Source organism: Aphidius gifuensis, linkage group LG4, assembly GCF_014905175.1.
Source record: "Aphidius gifuensis isolate YNYX2018 linkage group LG4, ASM1490517v1, whole genome shotgun sequence".
Classification (NCBI taxonomy): domain Eukaryota; kingdom Metazoa; phylum Arthropoda; class Insecta; order Hymenoptera; family Braconidae; genus Aphidius; species Aphidius gifuensis.
In genome coordinates, this window is record NC_057791.1 from 22,265,093 (window position 1) to 22,289,807 (window position 24,715).

The 24,715-nt window shown below is 25.4% G+C and overlaps 1 protein-coding gene across 1 annotated transcript; it reads right to left on the reverse strand.

Annotated features, from left to right (window-relative positions):
• Window positions 1-1,300: 1,300 nt before the first annotated feature.
• LOC122855706 (probable serine/threonine-protein kinase DDB_G0282963) lies at window positions 1,301-24,496 on the reverse strand. Its single transcript, XM_044157260.1, has 2 exons — window positions 22,487-24,496; window positions 1,301-2,574 (listed from the first exon to the last, which is right to left on the reverse strand). Exons 1-2 carry the CDS (start codon window positions 23,805-23,807, stop codon window positions 2,207-2,209), a joined length of 1,689 nt encoding a protein of 562 aa, XP_044013195.1. The 5' UTR covers window positions 23,808-24,496; the 3' UTR covers window positions 1,301-2,206.
• Between the last annotated feature and the right edge of the window lie 219 nt (window positions 24,497-24,715).

Below are 24,715 nucleotides of genomic sequence, written 5' to 3' on the forward strand. Positions count from 1 at the left end.
TTTTTTCTTCTTCATGTGCCCTGGTGGAAAAATTTCTCCGGATTTTTACGCAATTAAGACTATCGGAGTTATTTACGGAGTAATCTCCAGACTATTTAAAAAAATGGAAAAATCAATAAAAAAAACCAGAAATAAGACTTTACATACGAAAAATAAAAGAGGAATTTTTTTCCCAAAAAATCCGGAAAAAATTTGGAGAGATTATTTCTACCAGGTTATACAATTATAAATCCATTTAATTTTCAAATATCAAAAATTATAATAGCTGCAAATTTAAATAAAGACTATCATAGCAATATTAATGATTCCAGATTTTTATTAATAATTAATATCAAAGCCAACAATAAAGTATGAATTTAAAAATACCAAAATCTGTATTTTTATTTAAAAAAAAAAACTATTTAATTTTAAATGTTAGCAAATGTAATACATAAATTGTATATACTTATTTTTATTTTTTTCTTCTATTAAAATCCATGTGGCGTTTATTTAGCTGTCAGCTGATAGCTGATATTTTTTTTTTATGTTATTCAATTAAATTTTCATTGGTTAATATTTTTGTGACGTAATGAGATAACCCAGTTGTAAAATAAAATTGACACGTAAACTAGAAAAAAATTTAAAAATATAAATAAATTGTCAGAGACATTATAAATTTATTATTCAAAAAAAAATAAATAAATAAATAGATGATTCAATTGCATCAAAGTTGATGCACCACTGATGCAAAAATTAATTTACCGATTTTCAGAATATGCATTACGATTTACGTACATCCGTTGTGTATTATATCAGTTAAAATTTCTAAATAATACATAAAAATATGACAACTACCAGATGCATTTAAAACTTTAAAATGCAAATATATACATATACATTTGACTTTCATGCAATGCTCAAGCTTATTTTTCAATGTTAAATAAGTCAAAAAACAAGCACATAGTTAAATTCATACCAGAGGTCTTTTTAAGTTTATAATTCCCAGAAATTTTCTCATTCAAAAGTAAGAAAAAAAAAAAACAACCCCGTAAGCGTTGTTATTTTGAGGACTAAATAATCACATCGCGTGTTTCCCTGTCGTTCGACATCAGAATAAACTCTTTTACCCTCTTTTATACATTTATATATAAAATTTTTTTATTCTTTTTTAAAACACTTTGATGTTATTATCCAACTAAATGACACCTTTAATGACATTCAAAATATACGCATTCATACAAACACAAAATGGAAGTTTTTTCTTTTTGACTGGAATAAATAATAATAATGTCAATTTTATGTTATTATCTTCATTTATTATTATAAGTTTTTTCTTTATTTATTTTTTTTTTTTTCATCACTATTTTACACAATTCTATATAAAGTCTTTTCGTACATTTACCGACAGGTCGTATATTTTTGCAATACAATAAAAATAAATCACTAAAATTCATCATCATCATCATTTTTTTTATTTATAAAAACAAAAAAAAAATATTTTTATTTTTCTAATTATAAAACTGACAATTAGGATAAATTGCGCAGTGTCCCGTCTATTAATTTTTTTTTTTTAATATTATCATTAATTTATATTCTATATAATATGAATGACGAAAAAAAATTATTTACTTTTCTTTTTTTATTTTAATTTTACATATACATTTACTGGAATTTTTTTTTAAATTTTATTTTTACTATATATTTTGTCGACAAGTTGTTGTTATTATTATTCTAATTAATTAATTTTTTTTTTTTTGCAATAGATTATTTACAGGTTATTTACATTAGTCTTTTAATATATATATTATTTTAAATTTTCTACATTAAAGATAATAATAATTTAATAATTGTTTTAAAACAAAATATGGTAGCGTTATATACCCTTAAATATTATATTTTCATTTTTAATAAATACGCTATAATACAAATTTTAATCCCCTCAATTTTTAATAATAATTAAGTCTCGCTGCAACGGCGCAGCCGACTGTGCAGACTTTATTATGTGACATGATTCGTTTGTTGTTATTTAAATCCAAATTTAAAAATTAAAAAACAATACATTTTAAATATTATTTTAATAAAAAATTGTCACTTGGAAATTTTATCCATCTATTTTAACATCACTATTCAATCGTTTTGTAAAAAAAAAAATTACAAAACGATTGAAATATTATTTATTTATTTATATTAATTTATTTTTGAATATTTTTTGTTTTTAATTTTTAATTTACGATTTATCATCCATAGAGTTTGGCAATGGTCGTTTTTTTAAAATACCAAGATCTTGTACATTTTCTAAAAATGTTTTATGATGTTGTGCAACAAGCAGGGGATTAACAGTTTGTACATCTTTTTTTAATTCTTCCATATCTCTTTTAAGTTTTGCTCTTCTATTTTGAAACCATGTTATCACTTGTGCATTACTGAGACCCAATTGTGCTGCAATTTCATCACGATCAGCTGGACTTAAATATTTTTGATACAAAAAACGTTTTTCTAATTCAAATATTTGTTGATTTGTAAATGCTGTACGGCTTTTACGTTTTTTTTTTGGCTGTTGACGATTGTTGAATAAATTAAGATGATTTGCTTGTTCTGTAACAAAAAAAATAAAATACATATTATTAAACATATATAAAAAAATATAAAAAAATAAAATACTTGATATTTATTAAAGCTAAATTATATAATAACTTTTTGTTAAATATTATCATGTATTCAAGTTGTGTAACAAATCATTTGAAATTTTCTCATAAATGTCATATTATGCTTTCGTTCCAGAGACGCAGCACAAAAAAAATACCTAAATACCTATCGAAGATGCGACCGAGGGTCTTCACCAAAAGTAAAAGGTAAGAAATATATCTCATGAAAAAATAAAACTACTCTAATACAAAAAATTTAAAAAGAAAAAAAAAAACATTTATAAGTGTTTCTTTGGTATTCAAAAATTAAAGAGAAAAAAAAAAAAAACAAAAGCATTTATAGATGGAAAATATTGTGTGGTTTCTCATTTTGGTCACATGAAATTTATGAAAAAAAAAAAGAATTGGCTTTTATTTCGCAAAATATATAACCATGAGAGCAATATTATAATCGTTATGATGAGACAGAAAATGTTGTAAATGCCTAAATGATGAAGGGTGTATGAGAAAGATAGTTAAAGTAAAAAGAGTTTGTTGAGAGTATATAGCGTGTGCGTTTCTATAGACAAAGTAGCCGCGTCGTTTGTTGGATCAAAGGCTGCCGCCATCGGTCACACCTGCGCAACCCGCGTGCGTACAATCTAACCCACCAAAAATTAAATACAATATATATATGTATAATAAAAAAAATATCCAGACATATATATAGAATACGTCACGAAGAGTGTCAGAGAACAAGACCCATCAGTGGATAACCACCAGTGTCCTCCTTTTATTTTGACGCCGGAAGGTGCTAAATTCTTGTGGATTTTTTAAATATTATTATTTTCGATATTTTTTAAATTTTTTTTTCAATCTCATTTTCAGTGCTTTTTATTGTGTATATATTGTTTCTAATTATTATTTTTTTTTTACATAATTTTTCATTAATTCCTGCTTTGTTTAATTTTTTTTTTTTTTGATTGGAATTTTTTTTTTTTTTTATAATTATTATAATTTGATACTCAAAAATTTCATTTCGAAATGATTTTTAGTACCGTTGATCTATTTGAAACGAGCCTTGTAATAAGGATAACGATTCGGGACAAAAAAAAATTTTTTAAAAGCGTCGTTGAAGTATCAAATGATTGAGGACCAAGCGTGACGAATTATTATTTTACTTTTTTTTTAAATTTATCATTATTATTATTTATTTTTTGTTTCCATTATAAAGAATATCATTTTTTATTCTTGTTGGATGCATCATCGACATCATCAGTGAGACTCACACGCTATCTATTTTTTTATATGACCGTGGTAAATTCTTTTTTTTTTTTTTTTTCAATTTTTTGATTGCTTTGTTTTGTTCAGCATACAAAAGCATTGACTATAATCGAACGGGTTAAAGAGAGATACGCGGCATCAACAGCGAAACGTCCATTTTGCCGCGATACTATTAGCAGGTATAAAAGCATAGAGACAAATTAAGCGAAACAATTATAATTTTTTAGATAAAATTTTGATATACACAAGAGATCAATTCGTCTTTTATATTTTTCTGCAAAAGATGAACGAGGTGAAATAATAAAAAAAAATTAAAGAAACAAAAACGTATAAAAAAAATTAAGTATAAAAGAAAAAAAAAAAAAAAAAAGGATAGACACGTCGCATTAAGTGTGGTTCAAGTAAGCGGGAGAGTCTCTCTCGCGGAGGCGCTGAGATATTAGTTTCTGCGGTCAGAAGTCTTCGTGGAGATTTAATTCGTTTGATGTTCACGAATTCACCGACAGTCTCTACTCGTTGTGCTCTCTCATATTATATATATATATATATTGTATAATACATAGTAAATTACATCGTACACAGTACATATTTTAATCCACAGTACTAAATGTACTGTACTCGCATTATGATACCGCGAATATTTAAAAAAAAAAAAAAACTATTATTCCACTGTGACTTTCAACAGTGTGTCTCTCTGCAGTAGTTAATTCATTTATTTATTTATTTATAATCACACAAACTATTAAAAAAATTTAATTTAAATATGAAAAATTTATATTACTTGGTACCAAGATGCTTGAATGGATATAAATATTTTAAAATTTATTATTTTCTCATCCATTGAAGATGAAAAAAAATGTATATTTAAAAATAAAAAAAAGTAATTATACAATTTTCTATAGGATATTAATAATTTAATGGTATATCGTGAAAACTTAGACTCTGTATTTTTGTTCCGCTGTTGAATGCAATAGGAGAAAGGAAAAAATTATCAAATGACTTTGCTAACGGGTTCTTGTTAGTATTTTGCTTTACAATATATTTATAATAATAATGAAATAATAAATAACATTTAACAGAAATAAAAAAAAAACAAAAGTATTTAGATTAAAAAACAACAAAAAATTATAATAATAAAATGAAGAAAAAAATAAATAAATAAATGATTTTTGATGTGCTTAGCAGCGCGAGACCACCGACAATAAAATTCAATGATCACAGACATGTATATCGACTGGATTATCAACATTTCAACGCAACGACGAACATAATTATCTGATTAAAATTTCATTTTCTAATATAACCAACAATTTTTTTTTTCTAATTTTTATTTTAAATCATTACGCTTGTCTTGGAAAGGCAATTTATCAAAATCTGTCGAGCATAAAATGCCATTGATAATTTGTCGGTGTAGTCTAGTTTTTTTTTTTTTTAAAACAAAAAAATAGTTAATTAAAAAGAAAAATAATGTTACAAGTTAATCAGCAGTTGGTATATACAAATACCAATGTATTTGTGTGATTAAAAATTTATAAATGATTAGATAATTTTGTGGATAATCGTTAAAATATCGCGTTACATTTTGTACAATTTTATATGCGAAATAAATAATTGAATGGCTTGAGTGTGTAATATAAATTGGTCAAAATTTAAAGACATAAAAAATTGCCAGAAGCTGACTGTTGACTTGTCAGCCACCCAAAGGGACAGACAAGCCATTTGTCTCCAAACAGACAAATTCTGTCTTCTTTATTTTCTCATTCAAAATCCTTTTTTTTTTTCTCATCAAATGTTATACAACCAACCCCCACGGGCACCACCACCACACCACACATATATTCGTTTAAATTTTGATTACATACACGTGAATTATTATTTTTTGGTGTTGGTAAAATTTTTGCCACATGTCAACGATATATTTTCTGCCGGTTCACAAATCGTTTAGCGGGTAATTTTAAAATTGGAACACTTATTTAGTCATTTAGCCTCACAGGCATACCAACAAGATTTATTGCATCTTCATATAAATAAATTTATTTTTTTTGTTTTATTTTTTTCAATTGTTTTTAATGTTATACTTAAAATTTCATTCATATTCTGTAATTTTATTTTGTATAATGTCTTTATTTGTTGGATGCTTTTTATTAAATTTTATTCTTATTTTGAAAAATCAATAGGTACTATAGACTGTTGAGATATTTACGTGTCACTTGTCTTGTCAAATAGCAATTTGTATATAAACCTATAAGAATATTTTTTTTGTTTTATTAATGTTAGACAGTTTGATCAATACAATAACCTTTTTTTTTATTTTTTTCAAATGGACATATTGCTTGTAAAAACTTTGCAAATAACGTCATACTATATCTACACTGTCTATATTCTTAAAAGTATATTCTAAAAAATATATTTTTTCATATTTTAAACTGCTTATTTTTCTTGATATCTTGTATTGCATTTATGTCACAATCTTTTATTAGCATATTGCTCATAAATATAATAGCTTCGAGTCTATAATAGACAAACAAAAGAAACTATTAAAATAAAAAAAAAATATATTTATCATTGACTTGATATTTTTATAGTTTAATTTTTATTAGCTGAGTAACTGAGTTTTCTTGAAATTTAATGGCACTTCATTTATAAGTTAAAAAAAAATTTTTTAAAATTAATTAAATATCCGATTTCCAAGTATTTATTTGAATATGTATTTTTTTTTCTACAGATAGTTTGAATAATTTGTGATTTTTTTTTAACCTTGTCTTTTATGATTGCATGTAAATATGTAATTGTCATTATACATCAACTATATATTCTAACAATTGTAATGGAATATTCAATGAGACTATGTAAATTCATTGATTTATTTTATATACCAATGACAATAAATTTTATTGTAGCTGAAGTATATTAAATTAATATGAAAATTTCTATTTGAACAAGATGACAATCTACAATTTTTATTTATTAAAATATTGTAATAATTTTTTGACGGGAACGAAGGGGTTATTTTTTGATAAAGAGATCAACCAATCAATAGACAAAAAAATAAATTAACGAACAAGCGTTGTTAGCAAACAATAATATAAATTTATTTATAATTTTTTAACAGAAAAATTCATGTGATTTGAATGTTATGATTGTGTTAATGTTCTTTGAACTTTTTTTTTTTTTTAATATATTGAATATATGTTTGACTATGTATAGACCATTCCGCAGATAAATTTCTAGTTGTAATAAAATTCGTCATGTCAGCAAATGTAAATTCCCCGGCATTAATGATCACGCGAAAATTAAAAAAAAAAAACAAGTCCAGTTATAAATCCAAATATGGAAATAAAACAAATGATACTTAATATTCATTAGCGTTTTTTTTTTTCACTTAGTTTTTTTTTTCACAATGATAAAAACATTGTTTATATATTGATTCTTATCATATTTTATTTTGCTTTTGTGTGTATTATATATACACACACATAATTTTTAAATATATTTTTTTTATTTTTATTTTTAAATTGAATTACCAGGAAATGAATTTGATAATCATTTTTCGTCGTGAAGATTCGTCTTCATTAGGACTTCCCGGGGTGAAAATGGTGATTGTATATACCACCTGGTATATAGTATAGTATAGTATATATGTTGTTTATAAAAGTCTGGCATCTACAAGTTAGGTTGCTTGATGAAAACCAACATTGCTTTCCAACGCCCAATAGGTGGTCCTATAAATTTTTTTCCATTTTATATTTTTTTATTTATTATACGTAAAACATCGATTAGATGCAACAGACTTTCCCAAATGACCCAACTTTATTTATTTATTTTTTTTTGATGCTTTCATTTGTAGTTTAACACCTGACGTGTTTAAAATATATATATCTACATCCTTCCCTCGTTGTTATTTATTATTATAAATTTATAATAATCGATAATTAATGTATAATTTAATATCATAATTAAAAAAATATATTTCAATAAATTATAACTGTTTTTTTTTTCTTTTTTATATCTTCTTTATATTAGTGTCGTTGGAAAAAGGAAAAAAAAAAAAATTCGATTCGGTAAATTAATTACTCAGGCAATTATATATTTACTGTACGACAGTTAACGGATTCTGGGAATTATTTATGATTTTAATATTTATTATTTAATTATATTTTTATTTATTTTTTTTTCAAATGTCGCATATTACTGTTGCAAAGTTAACTGAATGACTATTTTCGGCTCCAAAGACTGCCATTGAGATTGTCAGAAGATGATGAGCCAACCCATGTGCACCTGATTAGTCTAATTATCTTTTAAAAAATATATGCAGTTTGCAAGTTGAAGAAGAAGAAGAAGAGGAAGAGAATAAAAAATAAAAGCTAAATTTTACAAAGAAAAAAAATAATAAAAATATAATAGACATGAAAAATACGTGTCAAGAGTGAAATCAAGCTGTATGTATTTGAGTTTGAGCTAATAGACTTGGTGTTTTTAAATATTTTTTTTTCAACTAATGATTACATGAATATTCGACTTTATTTTATTAGAGTCATATATATATTTTTACATTGTCTGTTGAAGCAAAAAAAAAAAAAAGGGTGTGTATATGTTATCTTCAGTCCAGACGGCTACCACACGCAGTTTCATCTACTCCATTTTTTTTTTTTTTATTTTATCTTCAACATATCTTTCTTTAGATATTTATTACAGTAATAAAGAAAAATTAACATCTATGCAAATTCATATTTTTTTTTTCAACTATTTTTTTTTTTTTTTATTTTAAATAGCTACCAGTTTAATAATTTTTATCATACGACTATATGTCACCTCGTTAATTTTCATCTGTCGTTAAAAACTTAAAATTCATTTTAAAAAAATTAACAATGACAAAAAAAAATATAAACTAGAGTATTTTTTAGTTGAAAAATTAAACATAATAAATATAAAATTATTTAAAAAATATTAAATTCCGTTGAATGACAAAAAGTTATATATTTTTTTTTCTTTTGAAAACCTTCGACTAGATCATTAGTCATAGTGTCATCACTCGAGCAATTGGATGCCACAATATATTTTTCTCATTTTTATTATTCATTTTAAATTTTAAGCGCCACATTTTTAAATTCTCCAGTTAATCGAGTGATTTTATTTGACACCTCATACATTCCATGACACACCATGATGTCAAATAAAATATTATTGTAAATATGTCTTTCGTTGTTTATTTTTTATTCTATTTTTTTCGTTCCATCTTAAGGATTAATGGTATACATACATAAAAAATTCATATATATATTTTTAAAAACAGGATATATAATTTTGTGGTATATTCAATCAAATATTATAACACATGAGAGAATTTTAAATCATTGTCATTATATGTCTTGATGTACATGTGAATATTTGCATACGATTTATACGAAATTCATTGTTTAATATGTCAGGTGCTAGATACAACAGAAGGCGTTACTTTTTTTCTTCTGTATGTGTTCTAAATGACAGACTTTAAAAAGGGCTGGTATTGTATGATACATTGATTATAGGAAAGTTGGAAAATTAAAGAGTACAAGCATATGTTCTACCCACTTTCTAAAATCTACAAATATTCCTTCTTTAAAAATTAAATATATATTTATATGTGACACTTTAATTTGTACTTCAACACGCGTGTCGATATTAAATTTGTTTTTTATTTTTTTGGTATTTCACCACTTGTGTTATTTTTTCTTTGATGTTAACGTCCGGTTTGACTCTATATAAGACTTCTTTTGACAACGATATGTTACAGTATGATAAAACAAATGTACTTCTTTTCATGTCATAAGTCCTCACTTTTCAACCTCATCATCCCTCTTTTTATTATTATTATTTTTCTTTGACATTTTACTGTTTATGTTACTTTATTTTTTTTTTTTTGTATTTCAAATGTTATTAAATGGTATTATTTTTTTCATACTTTTTTTTGTCGTTCATGAGCCAAATTGCCGTTCTGTTAGTTATGCTTTTCTTCTTGGCTTTTATATTTGTCATGCAGCATGATGTTTAACGACGCAAAACATGTATGTACTCAGTTGTATGTACTATATTGCTGAGACTAGACATATACACTAATTAGCAATGGCATGCATATCTCCTTGTGTTTTTCATAATTCATTATGAGATCTAATTATCACTATTAATTTATCATTTATTATATTATATTTAAAAAAATTATTTAACATTTTTTTATTGACATTTATAAACTAAAATTAATTAGTTAAAAAATTTATATAAAAAAGAAATAAAAATTACTTTTCAATCCTTTTTTATTGTAATAGTTTTAGTTGTTTTTTTTTTTATGAATTTTATGTATTCAAGAGACAGGACAGCTGTATCAACAGGCATTAGTCAAATTCAATTTAAATTCATTTTTTATTATTTTTATTTCTTTTTATGTCGTCCGACAAAACAACCGCATAAAAAATATATATTCTTGTATTATTAAATTAAATAGAACCTGATGGTCTGTCGCATCTAATTTTTTTTTTTAAACAATATTACAATTCGTGTATTTTTAATTGAAAATATATGAAAAAAATATACCTATATTTTAAATTATTTGAATTATTTTCGCGGGTTATGTGAGACTAAATGATTATTCAATTCGCTCATTTTATTTAAAAATTGAATTTGATATAGATAGGATTTGGCAATTATTAATTGAATATTGATGACTGATGTAATTTTTATTGAGGTCTTTATTGTATACTTGTGAAAATAGTGATGTACAAAGTTTACAGTGGGGGATGATCGAACAGGGTAGAAGCGTTATAAATTAACTGGTCTAGATGTCTATTGCACATGTTGAGGTATACCACCAGTATATGGAATAATTGAACATGAAAAATTTTATGAAGGTGTGTAAATGTCAGAAAACTATTACACCCATCATCCATAGCAAATAAAACTATATATAAAAAATATTGACTGTTTTATAAACCTAGTTTCAGGGATAATTGAATCGATTGATATTCTATATATTTTTATACATCAATAAAAGTCCATGTGAACTTAAATATGTGGCATATTAAATTATTAAATTCAACAAAATGAAGACACTATTGTCGTAATTATTAATACCAATAGTATATTTAAAAAAAAAAAAAAGAGATTTATACACCTGCATTGTCATCATGATGATAATATTTATGATTAATTTAATAGCTGGATAACTGTCTTGCAAAATAGTGGAATTATTTTTTTTTTATTTCATATAAAAATAATAGTTGATAATTAGATGCGAGGGGGTGATCAATAGGGGCTGATATAATTATTATTATAATTTTTTTTAGGTCAAACGTTGATTGGATGTATAATTTCACTTTGTTGCCTTGATGTTAAAACTTAAAATATATGTATACATCATTGAAATTAATTAATGACATGTATCAAGTCAACTAGAAAAATTCAATTAAATTTATTTATTTCATATTGTGAAATTAATTAAATGACTCTGACAATTAGGCTATGCATATTTTTAATCCGTAACTGATTTATTTTATTTATTTTTTTTTTGTTTTTATTTATTATTATTATTTGAATTGTGCTTAATACGTTTAAGCGATTAGTAATGATGGCAGGTGTCGATTTCCAGAAGACTGGACACCCTGGAGGCGCTAAAACGCGTGTCTGATCGGTATATATTTTTGATGTATCGTTTTTGCAGGTGGCCTCATCTTTAAAATCTAAAAAGCTTACGCGCATTTGAAATTGTTTTGTATATTTTTTTTTTGCCCTTGGCATAACTCTTTCATGTAATTTTACTCTAAGCAACTATAATAATATAATTTTATTTTCTGTAATCTCAACACCTTGTATTTTATATTGAGATTAAATAAGATTGTAAATTTACAGTTTATACAGCGACAAAAATATCTCGTCAGACTTGGAATGTTGTAAAACGACTTAATTTCATCTGTTTCTTGTGGAATTTTAGTTGAACTTCATGCTCAAAGCTTTTGTAACATTGCCATGTGCATTAATATGTATATACGCACATAGTAATTTAATGGCATACTTTTGTTTTTAATTTTTTTTTTATAATTTTTGACTCATTTTATCCTTGGCATACGAGTCATGAATATTGTTTTCCCGCGTGTAGTCATAAGAGCACTTGAGAACTCGTGCCAGAATATTTAAAATATAAAATTATTTTATTTTTTAAATTATTTAATGTTGTATGCGCATACTTATATATGTATTTTTATTTCATTTAATTTTTTTTGATACAGATGTAATTATGTTTGATGCCGAAAATATATTTACGGTAATATTAACAGACGCCATTTACGAATTGAAGATATATTAAAGTTCAAAAGCGCCGGTTGACTTAACTTATCTTTTGTGATTAAAAACAGAACTCCTCCCACTCAAGTACCTTTAAAATTCTGATGATCGTCTTGTAAAATTACAATGCTGACAGATCATCTTGAACAACATTCATCCACAAAAAAAAAAAAAAAAAATTTCATTTTTCGTTTCGTAAATAATTGTGATTAATAATTTATTGTTTATTCAATTTTTTTTTTCCCATTACTAATAAAGTAATGACACAGTTGTTGATGTTTAAAATAAAAAAAAATAAAGAATAATGTGCAATTACAATAAGCCATAAACTGCAGGTGGCTGATACTCTGAATCTTCAACAAATTGCAAACTTAATCGGTCGTAAAGTGAATGATCCATTCACTTTATACCATTTACGTTTATCCCAGCTCATTGTCGCATGTTTTTTTTTTTTATTTTTTCTTCATGGTCTTAATTCTATTTCATATGAAAATCCCTGTATGATATAGATCCCCTTGAAACAACATCAGCCACCCTTCAGGCGTGATTTCTAACCCAACATGACACGAAGAATCTGGTAAAATTATTTTTTTTTTTTTACTTAACTCAGGGTTAATGCTCTGAGTAAATTCCAAAATGTATATCCGATTTGTAACGGAAGTTATTCGATGCTTACTGAAGTAGCAAAAATCAGGGGTTGTATCAAAATATAATAATCAAAAAGAAGAAAAAAATCCACATACAAAATAATCCCTCATTTATTTTTTTTGTTATTCATTCATCAGGGAGAATTTATCAATTTTACGTTTACAATGACACTCATTAAATATGTGTAAGGGATATACTAAACATGAAAAAATATACACTCTTTTTTATCGTCTACCAGAAAAAAAAAAATAAACATGAAAAAAAAATAGTGTACGTGGTTGTGTCTATTAAAATAAATGGACCAATTTATGTTCTCAACCACTTTTTTTTATTTTTTTTTCGGTAAATAAAATCTTAGCAATGTCGATAGATTTTCTTGATGGCTCTTGAGACACACAATGACCATTATCAATTTTATTCTATTGTAAAAAATTCCAATCACAAATTTTCAATAGATAAATTTTATAATAAAATTATCGATAATCTGACATAAATATTGATCTTTCTATTGGTATTTATTAAACAAAAAAAATAAAATAAAATGGTTGGAATTTTTTTTATGATTTGAAGTTTATTTTCCGTCGGAAAGTTTTGAGATTGTTATGACCAGTAAAATAAGGGTGAATTTTATCTTTGGTGTATATATTTTTCGGAGGCACAAGTGTGAAAAATACCAACGTGCCAACAATGTTCACCATTTGTCAAATGACCCTACACTATTGTCTTTCTGGCTTTTCCATTTTCCATCCGATTTACCATTTAGTTGACTCGCGATTACACCGACTCACACACATTCACAAACTTGATGAATAAAAATACTGTACATAAATATGTCCATGTGTTGTCGGTGTATATAAATAAGTTGGTTTTTTCTTTTTTTTTACAATCATACAGACGATATATGATACCGCATGTTTGTTATAATATTCGCATCGATCGATATGGCAAAGAAAAAATACCGCACACTACCAACGTCATCGTCATATTTTCAACAAACAATTTATTTATTTATTTTTTATTTTTTTCACTAACGAATCCGGAAGAACTTGACCTATACATTTTACCAGTTGGTACATGCGGTTATATATTCCATAATTTATGACGTTAATATAAATAATATCTATTTGAGTTGATTGAATTGACACAGACTATTAAACTGCATTCAACGGTGAAATGAAACTCATAGAATTTATTTCAATATGAAGAAATAGCATATAAAATTTTAAATTTATTTTTATATAATTAAAAATTTTTATATTTTATATATAAATAATATATTTCTAATATTAAAAATACCATTTAACTATTTTTAAAATTTACCTTTTATTTTTTTATTTTTCATGTAAAATAAATAAATATAAAATTATATATAATTTTATATATTTTATATAAAAAATAAAAATTTACAAACAAGTGCAATTTGTAAATTAATAATAATGAAAAGTTAAAAAATAAAAAAAAAGGGAATATGAGGGTTGATGAGTACATGAAATGTTGAGAAAACACGATGATGATAACGATCATTTTTATAGACGGATTTTGCGAATATAATATTTTATATATGTAGATGATTTTATATATTATAAAATAATATTTGTTGGATAATGAGGATCGTGTGTGCTGGTTTTACGAATAATACTTTGTGAATTTTACCTTCACTTGATATTCGACAAGCTCGTCTATAGATAGTGTAGCTTGTTTTATTTTTTTTTTTTTTCTTTTTTCGCATCTATTACACGAGGTGAATTTTCCCTTTGGCCTGTTATCCATGGTAAATGTTGAAGAGAAGGTAAACGTAAGCTTGGCTATACTCCACATGTATACATGTATATAAATAGTTTGGTTTACACTGTCTTGGTTTAAATAGGGGCTGAAATTCGATGCATCCCTTATTGTTATATATTCATTTATGATGGTTCGATATCTCTCGTTAGGTTTAATACGATGCATGATGCCAAGGAAGCCTCGTTAACCCCACTGATTTTTTTTTTTTTTACAAATTAATTCACATAATCATCAACAGTCATCTTGCATGAATAAAAAAATATAAACATAATTTTAATTGAATGTTTTTTTTGCACGAAAAATATATGCAATTGTTTTAAATGTTTATTATCTTGCAGAATAATAAATTTTTGTAATTAATATTAAGATACTTTTGCATGCTTTGTTAATTTTTAATATATTTTTTTTTTAATCTTAATTTTATTTATAAAATTATAATGGATTTTTACTTTTTGTTGTTGTTTATTTTTTTTTTTTTTTTGAATTATTAGGGTTATTGTCTTAACAAAGACAGTTGCGTAAAACTGTAAGATATGAATGTTTTTTATTTTTTTTCTTCTGGTGTCTTGACTGTGCGGAGTTAACGACTCAGGTTAACCAGTCCTTTCGTTCACCTTCATTATTTTCATCGGCTCTCATCTCACAAAATTTTTAAAAGTGCTGATGATTTTTTTATATTTTTTATTCTATATGAGACCATCACCTTTTTATTTTTCTTCTTCCTCATCATCCATTAATTCTTTCTTCAAGATTCTCATAGTCGCTTTGGTTGGGTCAATTAGCTATCGCAAAATCAAAAAAACGTTCAACCATTTCAGGCAACGTTCAACAGATCCTAATTGGCCAATTACATTTACTAATCGACAAGCAGGTTATATTATTGCTTGAATTTTAAAAAAACAGAAGCAATGAGCTCAAACTTTATTACTTAAAAAAAAAAAAAAATTAAATTAAAAAACACAAATGAATTATAAAAGAATTTTAATAATCAAAAAACATGATTGAGAATTAAAAAATATTATGATTTTTATAGCTCATATACAATATACATACTAGTAAAAAAATAAAAATTAAATTAAAATTAACTTTTTAATCAACTTAATATTTTTTAAATGTATTTTCTATTATCGATAAAAATTATAGTAAAAATTTATATGTATTTTACAAAACAAAAGTAATACTTATAACCCGTGAGACTATCTACCTTGTGTATTATTAATTTCCGTTATAGTATTATTCACGTCAATTTTCATTTGACGCATCATACAACCCATATCGAACATGAATATAACCTCAGCAACAAAACAACTCAAGATACTTTGCATAACTATTTTTTTTCTCCATCATTTTTTTTATATTTAAAAAATCATAGCTATTTTATTTACACGTTTAAACAAAATTGAATAATTACTACTACTTCAAACCGCCAACAACAACAACAACAACAAAAAATAAATTAAAAAAAAAGATAATAGTGTTGTTAATTTAGTCAGCAACAACTAATTAATCATGTTAAAATAAATTAAAATAAAATCTACATTAAAAACAATAATACGAGCTTCATAAAAAGTTATATAAAAAATAAAAAACAGTTTTAAAAAACAGACAACAATAGGGTGGTGTAGGTTTGCAAGACATCGATCTAGAACAAATATGGCCGCGTGAATGTCTCGTCATTGTTTGAGGCCAGTGCTAATTACTATGAATCGATTAAAGCACGTTTCCCCTTCTTTTTATAAACTTTTTTATTTCTCTCTCTTTCTCTCTCTTTCCATCAACCAACAATTCCCATCAGTTCTTAACCGAATTGCAGAGTTAAAACCCTAACTAACACCGTGTACATATCGCGTGCAGCAGCCGTCTAGTTTAGTTAGCACGCGCGATACCTATTTATAGAAAAAAAAAAAAAATTAAAAATATAAAAAATAATATAAAATAATATACAATTCAATGGCCAAAAAGAAATACAGATTAGATGTCATTCAAAGAGCATATTCACTCATTTTCATTAACACCTCTCTCTCTCTCTCAACTTTGGTATTTTTAATTTTTTTTTTTTTGAATAAATTTAATAAAGTTATTATATTTAAGAGTTTAAATGGTTGTTTTTTTTTTTTCTTAACGTTCTTGGCAATTAGCACTGTCATAAAGCACAAATGTATATAAATATATATTTTTGTTAATGTTCGTCTGACCAACACGTTCTTCATCTACTGTGATTTGCATGTGAAAAGTGGACAGGTACACCTCCCTCTTTTATTTTATTTTGTATATACTCTGTCACCCTTATATTATATTATTTTGCATGTTGCTATTTTATTTTGTATTATCATATTATTGTATATTTTTTATCTATTTTTATTATCATATTATTGTTATTTTTTTATCACTGTTTTTTAGTTGCAATTAGAATATATAGGTAGTCATCGAATAAAAGACTTCTCTGATCCTCGCACTGACTGCGGTTCTTCTCTTTTCATCCTTAATTTTATATTTTTTATTTTAATGTTGACCTGTTATGTTGGTGTATACCTATATCTTCCATTACCAAAACCGCATGTCTGTCTTGAATATGCGGCTGTCTTTGAAACGGAAGTTTCAAATTCTAACGAAACAATGGTGAAACAGAGCCATAAACCTTTATAGCTCTATTCACTCTCAATATACACATAAAAACCCTCTATTTGCCTCTTTTTTTTTTTTTTTTTATTTTTTAAAAGCATCACACAACAATTTTTTTTTTTTTTTTGCTGTAGAAGAAGAGGAGGATAAATAAAAAAGATAAAAAAAAATTGACTAAATGCATAGTCCTTTAAATGCATCACGCACGCATATCACATTATGTGGTTATTCTCTTTTGTATGTCTCATTCTTCTTCTCTTTATACATTTTAAATTTGTATTTTTGTAAAATTTTATTTCAGTAAAAAAAAACATGTAATAAAGCAATACAATGGTGAATGACAAAAAAAAAAAATATATAATAAAAATCGAAAGTCAATCTTCATTCAAATTTCAATGTATATACAATTTAAATAATATGTGTTTATTTAAATTACAAAAATATATATGAGGACATATGTCAATTGCATGACTTATTATACATCTTCTAGGAAATGAAAAAATAAAAAAATTAATTTAACAAAATACAAGTATGACAAACTAGGTCTATCTACCGCCTTCTTTTGCCTATATATTATTTTTTTTATTATTAAATTCTTTTTTTTTTTTTTTACTGTTCAGACTTTACGGTTGAGCTAAATCTAAAAGTCATAAAAACTAATCGCCTCAAGAAGCCTGCAATTCTCTGACCGACCCAATGAAAGAATAATAGGGTCTCGACTCAAAGGTGCGAACCAATCAATTTTCTTTTTCACTGAAATTTTGTATATTATTTTTTTTTACATATCAATACTCTTAATTTTGTATTTTCATTTATTTTTATTTATCAATTTTATATTTTTCTTGTAGTAATTAATTTTTTCAACTAATAAATTTGTATTTTCTTTTTTTCATTATTTTTTTTTCATCGAGTAATTAATACTAGCTGCAAATTGAATAATATTTTTCACATGTAAATTGATAAAATAAATAAATCAAAATATATTTTATTTACCACCCAATGTGTTGGTTATTCGAAAGAAAAAAAAAATCGTTGACAGATGATAATCTTACCCTGGAGGCCAATTTCAAAATTTAATCCGTATCAAATTTATATATTTGTCCTTCGAGGGTGGTCACACATATTACAAAAATTTTTGTATTTATTTTTATTTATTGTTTCAGCATGTTTATATTATCATGAGTATAAACACTGATATTATTACGTATAGAAAAGTGATTTCTTATTTCATTTGTGGTCCTTTGACAATTGGCAATAGTCAAAAATTTTTTTGTATTTATGTTTGTGTCTCGATTGGAGTACAAAGTGAGAACGATTGTCGACATAAATCACCCTACGCCATCCAATATAAATCCGTTAGTCGTGCACTAAGCTAAACCCGACATAAATACGACTTAGTCAGCCATACGATTTACGACTAATTGAGAATTATTTGCCGCAATAGGGATTCTTTATATAAAAATTTTTTTTTTTTCTCTTTTTTCATATGTCTTTTGCTTATCTAAGTAATTCAACCAAATTTTTCGCAGTAATCGTTTGCCATTTGTCGTCGTCACGAATTAAAAAACGAAAAAAAAAATTAAATAATTTATATATATGTAAAGCAATAGTATACAGTAATAGATTTCATTGAAGTCGAAAAAAAAAAAGAAAGTTTTATCAAGGACTATTAAATTTTTAACTTCACTTGCTCTTCTAGCTGCTTTTTTTTTTAATAAAAAATGAGGAAAGAATAAATTTTCAAATAGTTTTTTTTCTTGTAACCTAAGACATGAGAAAAAAAAAAAAAAAGAATATATCAGCTACTTCCAGACGTTTTGTGGGTCACTTGAAAACCAGCGGGTGGTTATACATTGGAAAATTTTTGCTTTTTTTTTTTTTTTTGAGTATAAGTCTATTTGGAGTGTGTGTGTGTTGAAGTGAAGTTTGTTTGTAGATTAAACTGTCACAACATCTTGACCTAAACGCCAGAACAAGCCCTCTTAATTTTCAGAGGCTGGAAATTCGAGTATCCTCAAGGCTCTTAGCCCTCCCTTATTTGTCGCGCCAAAAATCTCATATATTTTCTTTTTTAAAAAAATAAAAATATATAATTATATTGAATTATCTAAAATTAATAAATTTATAAATATTATTAAACTTGATAATTTTCCAAGAATGATAAGAGAGAAAAAAGAGATAATAATTTTCAAAAAAAAACTAATAAATAAAAAATTAAATATCAAATTAAAAAAAAAAATGAATATAAATTTGATTGATTGGATTTATCTTAAATTGAATTGGCCAAGAAATGACCGTCAGAAGATACATCAAAGCGATATAATATTTTATATATATATATTGAAAAAAAAAAAGGAAAAAAAAATTTAAAAAAAAAAAAATACATTTATCCTGAGCGCGTAAGTATAGAGCATAATAATCAGAAGTAAATTGCCAATACGTGAGGCTACCGTGTGCCAAGAAAGACAGAATGAAAGATAAAAAATTAAAAAAAAAAAAAAAAACTTGATCTCATATCCAATGAGGGTTATAGTCATCGTTCAATCAAAAAAAAATTTCTTACGATACCGCCAACTTTACTTTCAACCCCAAAGCCATCTATATATAAAAACAATTTTTTTTTTTTGTTATTTTTATTATTCAGTTTACTGACTACATTATGCCTAATCTAATTTGAATCCCTTGAAATATATTCACATAATGGAACACGTATAAAATAATATTACAATTTGATTTTCTCAAGCTGAACAACAATTTATTTCTGATGATTATACCGCGTGTGAACTTCTGAATATTTTTATTTGATGATTGTATCAATAAAAATGAAAAATATATTTTTTTATTTATCTAAATAATAATAATGAATTTATAAATAAATATATATTCATTAACTGACACATTGTATTATAATTATATCATAAATACATTCGTGACAACTTTTCATTTCCATTGTTTTTTTATTTTTTTGCTCACTCAATTTTTATTATATTTTTTAACAAAAAAAAATTAATAGATATTAAATTGCTGTCTCGTTATTATTGTTATTATATACATAAAGTTTTTTTTTTTTATTTTTTTGCCACTTAATATTCATCCGTTTGTCTTACATATGGTGTGTCATTGCGCAATGCAAACTGAAAAGAAGTACACTGCTGCAGACGCCGTCGGTCTCTTTAATATATATTTTTACGTAAAAAATTCAAGAAACCAGTATGAAGTTTTTATTATCATTTATATTTTTTTTTATTAAAGGGTGAATAATGTTCATTTTCAATAACAAGAAAAATAAAAAAATAAAAAAAAAATGACTTTCTTATGTCGTTACAATTTTTTATATGCAAAAAAAATGAACAAAAAAAAAAGAACAAAATGAAATAAAAAAAAATTGAAAATAAGTAAAGAAAAAATTAGTGTTCATATATTGACGTTGACCCGTCGGATGTTGAACAACTTATATACACCAAAGATCCAAGAAATTGTAAAAATAAAATACAGTGTTTGTATCACGCTATATGCTAATAAGAACATATGCAGGGCACACAGCTACACGTAATAAATTACTTCTTATGAAAACGTACGTAGGCCTAAAATTACACGTGGGTTTTTAAAATTTTTCTTTGATAAATTTTATGATTATTAATATTTTTTTTTGTATTAAAAAAAAAATTTATGTTTATTTGAAAAATGGATAAATTTACTTGAATAATTAAATGAAAATTATTTATTGTTTTTTTTTTTGTTGTATGATTAATGTATAATGAAATGAGAAAAAAAAAATCAGATCCAATTTCATTTGGTCGATTTAGTGAGGAACAGTTTACACCGTGTTTCATGTGCGCGTCCTCCGGCGTTACCAATTTGGCTTGAACGAGAGTAATTCAGAAGCATAATAGACTGGTTCGAACAGCTCCAATAATGGCCCCAAAATCCAATAAGAAAAAAAAACAATTTTAAAAATGAAAAAAAAAAAAAAATAAAAAAAAAGTGCTTACTGGGACTTTTTGTTAATAACGTTGCGGCAAAAATGGGGATGCTAAAATTTTATTTCAAGGACTAAAACGTGTACCTTTATTTTTTTTTTTATTTAAAAGAAAATCTAAACTTTGGTTACGCATGATTTTAACAACCGTTGTATAGTCGTTAAAATTTTTAAGCAAAAAAAAAAAAGGTACGAAAAAGGTCAATGTTGTAGAGTCCGTTTGAAAAATAAATTTCTCTAAAAATCCAAATTTCGAAGGTCGAAAGATAGTAGTAGTAAAAAAAAAAAAAAAAAAACATGTTAAAAGGAAATTTTTATTTTTCTTTAATGAATTACATAATATCTTCAAAGGACACCTCAAGAATTTTCCGTTAAAACCATGTTAAATAAAAATTTAAAAAGGTGCATTACAGAAAATTAAATTTTATTACTTTTTTTTTTTTTTTTTTTTCGTTCTTTGGCTTGCCGAAATAGTCGGTCTAGGTATAAACAAGATAATTTTCAAATTTTTTTTTTAAATCTACAAAGAAAAAAAAGCATAAATAATTTGAAAAAAAAATGTTAAAACTCAATGAAATGAAAAAAAAAAATAATAATAATAAAAGTAGTTGCGAAGATTTTTAAAATGCATCGATAGTTTTGTTTGTTGGTTAATGCATCAGAGAATATTACTATCAACCAATTAAGTATGTATAGAATTTATACATACACACAAAGAATATATACAATTTTCATAATATACCTTGACAATAAAAATTTATTTCAAATTAAAAATTATAAGTTGACACGTACATCATTCTAAAGTCTCTCCCCATCATCAATAAAAATTAAAAAAAATAAATTAACCATGATTATCAACAATTTATAATTAATATTTTTTTTGATATTTTACGTTTGTCATATTGACAACAAAAATAATAACAAGCTAGTATAATCATACTTGTAATTTGACAAGGTACTCTTTAACGCTTACGACATATTACTAAAATAACATACAAACTATACAACAATTTACAAATGATAACTCTCTCATCTATTATTAACAACAAATTTTTTGTTTTCATCTAATAATTTAAAACAATTTAATTTTATATTCTTGTTATACAATGTAGCGTGATTAAGAATTGCCGGAATTAAATGACAAAAAAAAAAAAAAAAAAAATCATAAAAGAAATAATAAAATAATAAGTAATAGTTAAAAAAAAAAAAAAATAAAATTGTTGACAATTTAAAAGACAATGTAAGTTATATTTACCTTGACTGTGTTCACCAGCATCGAAGGTTTTGCTTGTCATGTGCAATAGTGCATCAAGAGGACTTCCTTGACCTGTACTTCTTTTTCCATTTTGACTATTTTGATGATTATGTTGTTGTGATGATGATGATTTACGTTTAAATTGTTGTTGCATTGCTGGATGATGAATACCATGATGTAAACCATGATGTAATGACGTATGATGTTGTTGTTGTTGTTGTTGATGATGAAGATGTAAATGATGATGATGACCAAGTGGATCTGGACTACCAGAATCAGATACAGAACTTCTTCCAGATGATGATGAACTACTTAATGGTGGTTCACTCATTGATCCTGACATTGATGCCAGTGACATACCCATTAATGATAAATCTCTTGGTGTTGAATGTGGTGATGTATGATGTATATGATGTTGTTGTTGATGATGGTGATGATGTTGATGTTGCAGCTGATTATTATTAATACTATTATGTCTTTGATTGTGTGTTGTTTCAACAGTATCCCATGGACGTACAATTTTATTGTTAGCTTTTGGTCTGTGTGATAATAATTCACTAATATCAAATGATTTAACACCACGTTCAACATTTATATCACGTTCTCTATCATCTTTATTATTATCTGATTGTTGTATTGGTGCCATTTTTAATTTTTTTAATGGTTTAAAATAATCATCACCACATTTTTTTTTTCTTGAGTTATTGTCATCAGTAGAATTATCATCATCATCATCATTATTGTCATCATCATCATCACATAAATTTGTCATTTCACTACGTCTACGTATTCTTCTATTAACATATTCATCATCTCTTGAATATCTTTCATCATCATCATTGTAACTTTTTTGACTAAGTCTTTCACTACACTCATCTCTTGATAAACAAATTCTTTCATCATCGTCAACGTCATCTTCCTCATCTTCATCATCATCATTATTTTCACCATTATTTATACTATTATTATTAATGTTATTATTATTATTATTATTAGTACTGCTATTATTATTATTACTATGATTAATTTGTTGAGGACTAGTTGAGACAACAAGTGGTAATGGACTTGGACAACCAACTGATATTTCACCATCATCATCATCATCATCGTCATTGTCATCACGTGTTTCACGTGCACGACCTGGTGAATTTCTTGATGGTGTCATACGTATTGATGGTGATCCAATACAGCCAATAATTGTACCACTTGATGAGGCTGTTGATGGTGACATTGTATAGCCTTCAGTCATTTCAGTTGTACACATACCAATACCAAATTCTGGTAATTGATTATAAATATTACTTATACTCACAAGTGTCATATAGATATTTTTTTTTTATTTTTCTTTAATTTATTTATTTTTTCAACTGGATTAAAATACCGTCGCTTGATTATTCTATATGCATTGTTTATGCTTTTTTTTTTTTTATAAATTTATATTATTAACTTAGTCTAGATGTAATTATCGAGTAAACACTTTTTTCAATTTAACACTATTGATCCATATGGAAAAACCGGTATACCCACATTATATACTAAACACATTAACAATTTTTTTTTTTTTCACTTGTTAATATAAATCATAAATAAATAAAAATTAAATTAAATTATTACAACACCGTGTTTCATGATTAAACGCCAATTAATTAGACATAAAAAAAAATTGTCATAAAACTAATAATTAATAATGAATATCCTGGTTTTTTTTTTTTTTTTAATTTTCACAATTATTAGACACAATTGATGTCCTTCAACTTCACTTGATTAAATATATATCCTCTCGTATAGAAATCACTTGTATTTGTTATTTTAAAATTTGAAAAATAAACTTTATATTATTATTTATAAAAAAAAAAAAAAATAGAAAAACTCGATGACAATTGAGATAAAATATTGAGCCGGTATTAAATGTATAAAATGTTGACGTAACAGAGAGAAACACACCAGTCTTAGACAGTGACTAAAAACGGTTTGAACCGATCTCTCGTTTCCAGTCAGTGCAAACGCCTACCCTCGTTCATCCAAGCTATAGCCTTTTGACGGTGGTAAATAAATGGTATATCGTAAAAGAGGGGGACACCTGACGGTATACATCAAAGTTATAAATGTGGGTTGCGCTTGTATAAAAGGTGGAGTCTTTATAATCAAGCTCCGCCTGTTATACAATCAAACAACCAGTACAAACACTCGCAAAATGAGGCTGGTTCAATGGAATTTTTACGAGATGTA